This window comes from Eriocheir sinensis, chromosome 29 (genome assembly GCF_024679095.1).
Source record: "Eriocheir sinensis breed Jianghai 21 chromosome 29, ASM2467909v1, whole genome shotgun sequence".
NCBI classification, from domain to species: Eukaryota; Metazoa; Arthropoda; class Malacostraca; order Decapoda; family Varunidae; genus Eriocheir; species Eriocheir sinensis.
In genome coordinates this window covers 7361066-7373018 of record NC_066537.1, presented here as the reverse complement: position 1 = coordinate 7373018, position 11953 = coordinate 7361066, and the positions used below count along the sequence as shown (strand labels likewise).

Below are 11953 nucleotides of genomic sequence, written 5' to 3'. Positions count from 1 at the left end.
GACTTGCCTGATGGAAGAGCCTCCCATAACTCAACCAGTGGGGTACCTCTTTGGCCAACTGGTAAAGGAGTGGCTCTCCCGTTACGCTTGTCCTTGTCTGGATTAATTTCTCGTGTGTTTCGTTACACGCAGTGGTCGTGTGGGAGTAGAGAAAAAGAGTAAAAATTCAGGCATTTCACACGCACACACGCTCTCCTCCCTTGAAGCATGTATCTACAATAAACGAAAATGAAGAAATGTAACAAGAAAGTAAATATTATATATAATGCTTTCTATTAGTGGTCAAATTGGCATGGTTATTAGAGTATTGCCTTACACATAATACTGGATGCTAATACTGGATGGATCGAAAATGTGGTTGCATATCTCAATTAAAGAACAAGATGGGATACTGTAGATTGTATAGGTGGAGAAACATCACAATATGAGGGACTATAATTGCTACATGACTACTACCACACAGACATACATACATTTCTGTGGGGAAGAGGACAAACGTTACCAGAGGACAACAAGGCTACACGACTACCACGTACGGAGACAAACGTTGCTGTGGCAGATAAGAAAAACGTTACCAGATGTCCGCAAAGTCTGCCATATATAAACGTTCCGATGGTTGATAAAGACGAAAAATATTACTATAGTGGCTACATATGATTGTTAAAGAGGAAAACGCAACCATGCATCAGAAAACTATACAATCTTGGCAATGACAGATAAACAAGAAACGTAAACAGTTGATAAAAAGCTGCGAGATTCTTACCACATACAATTAAACGATTCTGTGGTTATTCAGATAAAAAAAAATAACGTTGTCAGAAGCTTTCAAAGACTTCAAAGACTACCTACCCCTGACCAACGCTGCTGAGATTAACATTACTACCAAGAAGACCACAGTGACTGACTACCACATACAATTAAACGTTTCTGTGGGCAAGAGGAAAAACGTTACCAAAGAGCAAGCCATGCATGTGACCACCACGGGTCGAGACAATAAACGTTGCTTTGGCAGATATAAGAAAAACGTTCTCAGATGACTGCAAAAATAAATAAAAACGTTGCAAGAAGCTTTCCAATTAAGACTCCAAGACTGCCACACACAAACTTTAATATGCCAGATAAGACTAACAACCAAAAAAGACAACAAGACCATCCCGGACAAACGTTGCTACCCGGAGAAACGTTGCTGTACGTACGTGGCTACAGTCTATATAGAAATGAAGACAAACGTTACCAGAAGATTTTAAAGACTTCAAGACCACCACACGCAAGCGTTACTATGGCAGACAAGACTATACCATAACCAGACGACTACAAAAAAACTACAAGACCACCTAGACAAACGTTTCCCTGGCTTTAAAGAAACGCATAAGACAAACGTTACCAGAAGATTTTAAAGACTCCAAGACCACCACACACAAGCGTTACTATGGCAGACAGGACTATACCATAACCAGACGACTACAAAAAGACTACTAGCCCAACCCAGACAAACGTTTCCCTGGCTCTGAAGAAACGCATAAGACAAACGTTACCCCAAGAAGGCTTCGTTTTCTGTGGGCTCAGCTTCACCCACAACAAAATGGCCTCAGTACACAGCCAGGTTATGTGCTCCCACCAAGGCCTAAACTCTGCCCACTGACCACCTAGGGGAAAAGACCTCCTCCCCGGGGCCAGATGATTAGCACAGGTGAGGGTGGGCGTGGGCGGGAGGCTGGGGTGGGCGGGGCGTGAGATGTGACCAACCCGCCTTATACAGATACTAACGGAGGTGTGCTAATTAAAGCTATCATTAACTGTCCTGCTTAATAAATCTGTATCATCTAGAGGCTAATAGGTTTAAGTGTCCGTGTAGTTAGGAGTTATATCTTGCCCCCGTTAGATACCTGAAGCCTTGTTACACCTGCTGAGAAGGACTTCAGGTAACATAATTAGTATACCTGTTTCAAGAAGTTCCCGAGTGACAGGTTGGGAGGAAGTCACTCAAAGAAGGGCAGCCGATGATGTAGATAGTGTACTGTAGATGATAGGTACTGTATGTTAATGTAATGTAGATGGTATAAGCGATAGTATGGGATATGATTGGTGGTGGTAATGTGTAGATGGTATAGATGATAGTGAAATGTAGATATAGATAGTGTATTGTAGATGATAGGTACTGTATGTTAATCTAATGTTGATGGTATAGGTGATAGTATGGGATATGATTAGTGGTGGTTATGTGTAGATGGTATAGATGATAGTGAAATGTAGATATAGATAGTGTATTGTAGATGATGTAGATGGTAGATGAGACTGTGATGTAGATTCTGGCAGGTCCTGATTGTAAGGGTTATAGAAGGGGGTGTCAACAATGATCCTGAGACTAATGACATAACTTGATAATGTGAGAATATATAAAGGCCTGTGTGTCTAGGTCAATGAAATAGTTGATACAGATGATAATGATGGCAGGTCCTGATGCTGTAAATTGTTCCTGGGTGAGTCAGTAATCAATGCGATGAAAAATGACATAACTTGATAATTAAGAATATATGAATGCCTGCGTGTCTGTGTGATTAAATGTGGTAACTGGTAGAATTGTGTTAAGTTATAAGTTTGAGGAGAGACAAAAATTAATGAATGAGGGATGAGAAGCGGGGATCATGTTTCTTAATGGTCCCTCTAAGCGAGAAAAATGAGAAAAAATCATCACTCACACAAACGATTTCATAATATACATCAAAGCATTTGTGATCAGTTTATGCATCATCTGTTTTGGGGGTTTATATCATGGCACAAATTTGGCACGTCGCTGCTACATGGTAAAGCCACAAATTTAGCCCGTCGCTGCTACACGGTAAAGCCACAAATTTAGCCCGTCGCTGCTACCGGGTTAAAGTTGTAGCATTTCGAAAGGGATGAAGTGGACCTTGCCATTACCAGGTTAATTCACTGGTAGATTAGGATGACTTGCTTCTACTTATTCATATAACTTGCTTCTCCTTCTTAACATAATTTGCTTTTCCTCTTAAATCTTTTCTATACTTGTTTCTGGCATTCCTATTCAGTGTTTCTACCCTTGTGACAGAGTGAACATGGCTGCCGCTGCCCTTCCCAGCCCCCACTGAGCAGCAGGTAGATGTCCAAGGCCGGCAAGATGTCTCGGACGACGGGCGCCTCCACCAGCAAGCAGCCGGGCGGCGCCACGCTGCACCAGTGTGACGTGTGCGGCAAGGACTTCCCCTTCAAAGTGGTCCTTGACATGCACAAGAAGGACCACAACTTCAAGAATGTGTACAAGTGTCATGTGTGCGGCACCGCCTACCCCAAGAAGAGCCAGCTGGACATGCACTACCGCAAGCACACAGGTGAGCGGCCCTTCAAGTGTGATGAGTGTGACTCCTCCTTCATGAACAGCAGCAACCTGCAGCGCCACAAACGGAAGCACGTTTGCAAGCGGCGCTACGACAGTGACGAGTGGGAGGCGGCGTACGCCCTCAGCGACAACCTCAGCACGGAGAAGCGGGCACGGGAAGGGGCGGGGGAGGAGGGAGAGAGCCCCTACACCTGTGGGGAGTGCGGGGAGAGCTTCCCCAAGATGAACACCCTGATGGTGCACAAGCGTAAGCACTCCGGGGAGCGGCCGTACCCCTGTGAGCTCTGTGGGGCGGCCTTCTCAGTGCGCGCCAGCCTTGACTACCACCGCCTCAAGCATGCCGGGGGCGGAGAGACGGCTTACTGGCAAAACATCTGCAACATCTGTGGCGAGTCGTTCACCTCCAAGGACGGCCTCGTGCAACACCAGCGGCGGCACAGCGGCTCAAAGCCCTTTAATTACGACAAGTACTTTGCTGCTTTCCCTAACGGTGACCAGCAGCAGCCTGATGTGCCGGCCCTCGCGACGCAGCAGCAGCCACAGCAGCAGCTTGGTACCCAGGAGGCAGCGGGCCAGCAATCTCAGCAGTTACCAACACAGATGCAACAACAACAAGACCAACAACAGCAGCAGCAGCAGCACATTCTACCTGAGCAGCAACATCTATCACAGCATCCCAATCAAGAACAGTTTCCTCAAGTACAGCAGCAGCAGCAAGGGGGAAACCAAGGAGGGGAGAACAGCCAAGTCCCCCCTCAGCTGCACGAACTCCAGCCGTCGCCTCAGATACACCAAATTGTCGGCCCTCCCCACCTGCCGCTGCCCCACCCCCCTCAGGCAGACTTCCCAGGCCCTGCTGAGCCCGAGACCCAGGTCCCCGGTCCCATGGGTCCCCAGGCACAGCCCGTCCAGACCAACGGCCAGATGGACAGCAGCCTCAGCATCAAGGAAGAGCCGGGGGAATGAGTGTATCACCAGCGTCATGTTTTTCGTGTGTTACTCATCGGATAGGAACACTGGAGGCGGGCAATGAGGAAACACAGTGAACAGAGGGCAAAAGGCAGCTATGTGTCTAAACTAATCCTATAGACTGTTCATGTTCATCCTTGTCAGCCGCGTCATCATGCCTTTCACGCTTCTGTCAGTCAGTCATCCATTGTTCATAGCAAGCCATTCAGACGTCACAACCCCACGCTCTACTTACGACTCCCGTGTGCTGTTCAAGTCATTTCATATACCCTTAGTTACCTGCATGACATTGTACACTGTGAGCTTAAGCATTTTACTCAATGATCGCTTCACTGCCTTCAGTAAATACGGCAGTGGAGTGAGAAAGCGATGTTTGCGATGAAAACTGTTCAGTGGCTACAGCATAACTCACACAACTATGAAGCATAATATTTACTTTGGAAGGCTTCCCTGACTCTGTGTGTGTGTGTGTGTGTGTGTGTGTGTGTGTGTGTGTGAAACAGAGAGAGAGAGAGAGAGAGAGAGAGAGAGAGAGAGAGAGAAGAGGAGGGTTTATGTGCCAAGACCCGATGGTAATGTCACACACCATTGTCACTGAATGCACTTGTACTGTGTCATCGGGAAAGGGTCATGTCCGTTGCGTCGAGGAGGGTGTGATGTGATCCAGCCTGTCCACCTCCTCAAGCCATTTTCAACTGTGCAATGTTTATGAGCTAAGGAAGAAAAAAATTTAATTGACGGTAAACCATTAAGGCCTAACAAAGAACAAGGGAGAAATTTATGTTTACGAGTTAAGGGAGAAAATATAATTGACTGCAAACCATTAAGGCCTAACAAAGAATAAGGGAGAAATTTATGTTTACGAGTTAAGGGAGAAAATATAATTGACTGCAAACCATTAAGGCCTAACAAAGAATAAGGGAGAAATTTATGTTTACGAGTTAAGGGAGAAAATATAATTGACTGCAAACCATTAAAGCCCAACAAAGTATAAGGGAGAAATTTATGTTTACGAGTTAAGGGAGGAAATATAATTGACTGCAAACCATTAAGGCCCAACAAAGTATAAGGGAGAACTTTATGTTTATGAGTTAAGGGAGAAAATATAATTGACTGCAAACCATTAAGGCCCAACAAAGTACCAGGGAGAAGTTTGCCCTCAACAACAATTAGGTTCGAGGTTCAGTGCTGTAACAGAGAAAGTTCCACAAGGTTTTGATTCCACACACGTCACCCTTGAGTGTCACGCCTTTCAGTATGCTTATGACGAGTGCAAGTGTGAAGTGGGTAGCACGGCACTTGTGAGAGATTGTGTGTGCCACTTTAAATGACCTGCGTGTGTACTGAGTGCCAGCAACGTCACTTATCACAAACCATAGACTTTGGCAGTGTTTTAACTAAGCACAGAATTATGAGGAAAACACATGAGTTATTAAATGCTCCCTTTGAGATCACTTGACATAAGTTAGTGTAGAGTCTGAAGGCTGCACATGAAAGGGAAAATAAGTATACTATGCTCTCAGTAAAATTATTTGAGATCATAACTATTGAGTCTGTAAGGAAGGAGAATATGCTGGAAAGTTATTTGCTGCAGATGAAAGGGAAAAATATCAATTACATGCTCTCAGTAAAAGTGTTTGAGATCATAACCATTGAGTCTGTAAGGAAGGAAAACAAGCTTGAAGGTAATTTACTGCAGATGAGAGAGAAAAATATCTATTACATGCTCTCAGTAAAATTATTTGAGATCATAACCATTGAATTTGTAAGAAAGGAAAACAAGCTTGAAGGCAATTTACTGCAGATGAAAGGAAAAAATATCAATTATATGCTTGTGGTAAAAGTATTCAGTTCATAACCATTGAGTCTTTGCCTGTGGGAGGAGAATATGCTGGTAGGTAATTTCCAGTGAGTACTAGGGCATTAGAATCTGAGGTGTGGTGTGCTGTGGGTGTGTCAGGAGTGCAGAGGAGGCAGCATAACACAAAGCATTTTTCTGACATATATAACAGGTAGTGAACTTAACCTGGTAGCAGCGACGGGCCAAATTTGTGGCTTTACCGTGTAGCAGCGACGGGCCAAATTTGTGCCATGATATAAACCCCCCAAAATAGATGATACATAAACTGATCACAGATGCTTCGGTATATATTATGAATTGGTTTGTGTGAGGGGTGATTTTTTCTCATTTTTCTCGCTTAGAGGGACCATTAAGAAACATGATCCCTGCAGCTACCGGGTTAAGTGAGATGCAGAAGTCTAGTGGGTTAGAGTGTCAAGCTATGGAAGTAAAGAGGTATGGCCAGGCAATTCGAACCTATGTTGTGCCATGTAATGTTGTAAAGGGCAGTCAGTCTTAAAGTCAAAGCTTCAAACAGCGACCCTGTATCATCAAGCCTTGAAAGTGATGAAGTGTATGGCGAGGTGGTTTGTACCTCAGTGGCGCTCTGTAACGTCAGGAAGGGTATTTAAACCCCCAAACAGTGACCTTATATGTAAATGTCAGGAAGGGCATTCAATCTTAAACCCCAAAACCCTTTATGTAAACGTAGGTAAAAGCTGCCAAGACATAAAAAAAAGGAGTGGAAGACGAAGAAGATGAAGGCGAAGAAGAAGAAGTAGAAGACGAAGAAGAGGATGAAGGGGAAGAAGAAGAAGTAGAAGACGAAGATGACACAAGATGAAGAAGGAGAAGACGAAGGAGAAAAAGACAAAAGAGAAGACGAAGAAAAAGAAGAAGTAGAAGAAGAAAAAAAACATGAGCGGGGCCTGAAACCTCATCAACGTTAAAATGGTAAACAGTAAGTGGTAAGAAGACGAAGGAGAAGAAGAAGACGACATAACCGGTAGTGTCAGGTCAGTGTGGTGAGCGTGTCAGTGTCGAGTGTAAATACCCACACGCTTATTGCCCCCCGCAGCGACGGAACGAATCCCGTCGCTGCGAGGTCGGAAACAAAACATAGAGCATTATTATGAATTACTATTACTAATTACGTACGTGAAATATTTTTATACTTATATTGTGGCATTTAGTTCGTGAGCGTTCAACACATATGATATTTCCTTCACGGCATACTACTACCACAGGGTTCGTGAAATCCCACCTTATTTTCCCGTCCTTTTTCATTTCACACACCTGTTTGAAAAGCCATAAAACTAATACACTATCTATACTGCATTTCTCTTATTCTTTGGTGTTTGGTGAGGCTTGGTATGTTAACCCCTTGACTGCTGATTTCCCTACCAGAAGACATCACCAAGCTACAGGAATGGAGCAAAAAGTGGCTGCTACAATTCAATGAAGAAACAATGTAAAATCATGCACCTTGGGAGTGGAAATCCAGCATACCGATACCACATGGGAAACACTCCACTATCCACCACAGAGGCAGAGAAAGCCCGGGACTAGAGATGATGTGGTGAAGTGTGATGACTGGGAATGCTGTGGTGATGACTAAAAGATGATGTGAAGTGTGTGTGATGACTGAAAGATGCTGTGATTTGTCTGTGATGAGAATAGACTGACCATGGACTGTTTCTGGTAGGTTGTGATGAGTATGAGTACCTATATGATGTGATGACTGTTTTTTCGATATATTGTGATGAATGTGATGACTGGATGCTCTGTTTCTTGTATGTGATGAGGTTAGACTGCCCTGGACTGTTTCTGGTAGGTTGTGATGAGTATGAGTACCTATATGTGATGTGATGACTGTGTTTTCAATATATTGTGATGAATGTGATGACTAGATGCTCCGTTTCTTGTATGTGATGAGGTTAGACTGCCCTGGACTGTTTCTGGTATGTTATGATGACTATGAGTACCTATATGTGATGTGATGACTGTGTTTTGGATATAATATAATTAGTGTGATGATTGAATGGTCTGCTTGTGTGTGATGAGGATAGGATGACCATGGACTTTTTTCTGGTGTGGTGAACAAAAAAAAGTGATGACTACAGGTAAAGTGAATGGCTTGTAGTGTGGGTAGGCTGTCTTACTTTAAAAAAAAATCCAGTTGAAGGTTACCCTGGTAGATTACAGCATAGTTAGAAGGGGTGGGTGGTGTAACCTTGGGAGTATAAGTAAACGTAGAACTGGATGTGGCCTGAAGCATAGTAGGTTTGGTGAAGGGTAACCTGATCGAAGTTGGTGATGAGACATGTAGATTGATGCTAAAGACTACGTTTGAGTAGGTTAGGTTAGGTTAGGTTAGGTAGTAGCTACAGAAGGCCTAAAAAGAGTGTAGATTTGGGTGAAATATGCTAAAGAAGAGAGAGATAGGTTGGAGTGTAATGAGAGTTTGAGTTGATAGGTCTATGGGAAAGGGTGGGAAGGAAAGTAGGTTGGATAGGTAGGTTAGGTTACTGCATGACCTGGAAAAGAAGAGAGAAGATAGGTTGGAGTGTAATGAGAGTTTGAGTTGATAGGTCTATGGGAAAGGGTGGGAAGGAAAGAAGAGGCTGGGTAGGTTAGGTTAGGTTACTGCAAGATGGCCTGGAAAAGTGAGATAGATTACGATACAAGTTGATGGAAAGGGAAATGAGTTAGCAAGTTAGAGGAAGGTATAATGTTAGATGTCGATAGAAAAGGCATTGAGTTGATAGGCCTACGGGAGGGATGGGAAGGAATTAAAAGAGGTTGGATAGGTAGGTTAGGTTACTGCATGGCCTGGAAAAGTGAGATTACGATACAAGTAGATGGAAAGGGAAATGAGTATAGCTAGTTAGAGGAAGGTAATGTTAGATGTGGATAAGAAAGGCATTGAGTTGATAGGCCTAAGAGGTTGGATAGGTAGGTTAGGTTACTGCAAGATGGCCTGGAAAAGTGAGATTAGGATATACAAGTGGATGGAAAAGGGAATTGGATTAGCTAGTCCGAGGAAAAAGGCATTGAATTGATACAGGTTTAAGGGAAGGGCAGGGAGGGAAAGAAAGTGATTAGGTTACTGCAAGCTGGCCCGAAAAAGTGTGTGATTAGTTATTACTGATTACAATACAAGCTGATGGAAAAAGGAATTGGATTAGCTAGTCCGAGGAAAAAGGCATCGAATTAATATAGGTCTAAGGAAAGGGACGAGAGGGAAAGAAAGTGATTAGGATACTGCAAACTGACCTGGAAAAATGTGTGATTACGATACAAGCTGATGGAAAAAGGAATTGGATTATCTAGTCCAAGGAAAAAGGCATCGAATTAATATAGGTCTAAGGGAAGGGACGGGAGGGAAAGAAAGTGATTAGGTTAGGTTACTGCAAAATGACCTGAAAAAAAAGATATTACAATACAAGCTGATGGAAAAAGGAATTGGATTGGCTAGTCCGAGGAAAAAGGCATCGAATTAATATAGGTCTAAGGGATGGGACGGGAGGGAAAGAAAGTGATTAGGTTAGGTTACTGCAAGATGACCTGAAAAAAAAGATATTACAATACAAGCTGATGGAAAAAGGAATTGGATTGGCTAGTCCGAGGAAAAAGACATCGAATTAATATAGGTCTAAGGGATGGGACGGGAGGGAAAGAAAGTGATTAGGTTAGGTTATTGCAAGATGACCTGAAAAAAAAGATATTACAATACAAGCTGATGGAAAAAGGAATTGGATTGGCTAGTCCGAGGAAAAAGTCATCGAATTAATATAGGTCTAAGGGATGGGACGGGAGGGAAAGAAAGTGATTAGGTTAGGTTATTGCAAGATGACCTGAAAAAAAAGATATTACAATACAAGCTGATGGAAAAAGGAATTGGATTGGCTAGTCCGAGGAAAAAGGCATCGAATTAATATAGGTCTAAGGGAAGGGACGGGAGGGAAAGAAAGTGATTAGGTTAGGTTATTGCAAGATGACCTGAAAAAAAAGATATTACAATACAAGCTGATGGAAAAAGGAATTGGATTGGCTAGTCCGAGGAAAAAGACATCGAATTAATATAGGTCTAAGGGAAGGGACGGGAGGGAAAGAAAGTGATTAGGTTACTGCAAGTTGACCTGAAAAAGTGTGATTACGATACAAGCTGATGGAAATAAGGGAACTGGGTTGATTATACTCCAAGAAAGAAAAGCAAAGTGTGGCTTCAGTGGTCAGGGCAGCAATCACATCCTCTCACATGCAATAGAAGTCATCACAAGTTAGCGCTAAGCAGTAATTTGGAAGTTCTGCAATCGATATTTATTTTTCCTTTCTCCTTTCCTTCATATGCAACCGGTGAGCTCGTCTAATAAGCGCTTGGTCAGGTGTACGCCCACTTGATGCCATTCATTTTGCTTCCATAATTAAGGGTGAGGAGAGAATGGAGTTTGAAATAATGAAGAAAAAGTGGCTTAATATTGAAATGTCTGATCTGGCTTCTTTTTTTTTCTCTCTTTTTCTAAATCTAGTTCTTCTTCCTTCTCCTTTTGGCTTCTTTCTTCTTAATTCATCCTTTTTCTTCTTCTTTCCTCATCTTTCTTCTTTCTCCTTATTCCTTTTTTATCTTTTCTTCTTTTCTATCTTCTTTCTTTCGGCTTCTTTTTCTTCTTCCTTTCTCCTTTCTTTCCTTCTTCTTTCTTTAATTCTTTCTCCTTTTTCTTCCTTTAATTCTTTCTCCTTCTTCTTTCTTTCTTTCTCCTTCTTCTTCCTTTCTTTCTCCTTCTTCTTCTTCCTTATTTTTCTTTCTCCTCCTCCTTCCTTTCTTTCTCCTTCTTCCTTTAATTCTTTCTCCTTCTTATTCTCCCTTTCTCCTTCTTCCTTTCTTTCTCCTTACTCCATTCTTTCTCCTTCTTCCTTTCTTTCTCCTTCTTCCTTTCTTTCTCCGCCTTCCTTTCTTTCTCCTTCTTCCTTTTTTTTCTCCTTCTTCTTCAGTGTCTCGGAGGGCTGGCGAAGTCTAGGCTAAAAACACACTCAATAGAAAACGCAGCGTGGTGGTGGCAATCAAGGAGGAACTGTGAATTACGACGCTGCTCTACAATTTGCGATAATACAAGGGAACAAAAAGCAGCAGAAAACATTATTATTTATGCAGGCTACACGCTACCCATCCTTACGTAACCAGATACCAACGTCATCGTAACTTATAGGGGATATACTAACAGGTCATGGCGGGGCAGGGAAGGAGAGAGAAGAAAGGGAAGAGAGGGAAGAAGAGAGAAGAGAGAGAAGAGAGGGAAGAAAGGGAAGGAGAGAGAAGAGAGGGAAGGAGATGAGAAGAGAGAGAATTAAGAGAGGGAAGGAGAGAGAAGAGAGGGAAGGAGATGAGAAGAAAGGGAAGGAGAGAGAAGAGAGGGAAGGAGATGAGAAGAGAATTAAGAGAGGGAAGGAGAGATAAGAGAGGGAAGGAGATGAGAAGAGAGAGGGAAGGAGAGAGAAGAGAGAGAAGAGAGGGAAGTATAAGAAAATCAGGCACATATGAGAACTAGCCATAAAGGGGAGGGTGATATTATTCTGCACATTCTCCCATCTCGAAGGCCTTGCAAGCTGCCATTACGCCGAGAAAGTTGTAGAAAGGGACGCAACATAAGGAAGGGTTCTGACGGTGCCATATGGTCAGCTCCAGAATGTTATATATGGATGTTATATACCTTTGTACGTTAGTGATAATATATGGTGGCTTGGTTTAGAGTTTTATATCTTTGTGCGTAACGGATAATAAAGGT

General features: G+C 42.9%; 1 protein-coding gene across 2 annotated transcripts; it reads left to right on the top strand.

Annotated features, from left to right (window-relative positions):
• Window positions 1–1539: 1539 nt before the first annotated feature.
• LOC127004933 (zinc finger protein ZFP2-like) lies at window positions 1540–7496 on the top strand. 2 transcript variants are annotated; one of them, XR_007758120.1, is made up of 3 exons: window positions 1540–1690; window positions 3071–6012; window positions 6118–7496. XR_007758120.1 is itself a non-coding variant. In XM_050873224.1 (2 exons), exon 2 carries the CDS (start codon window positions 3122–3124, stop codon window positions 4322–4324), a length of 1203 nt encoding a protein of 400 aa, XP_050729181.1. In that variant the 5' UTR covers window positions 1540–1690; window positions 3071–3121; the 3' UTR covers window positions 4325–7496. The 2 variants fall into 2 exon arrangements, 1 of the variants encoding a protein (XP_050729181.1); XM_050873224.1 differs by having other exon boundaries at window positions 3071–7496.
• Window positions 7497–11953: the final 4457 nt, after the last annotated feature.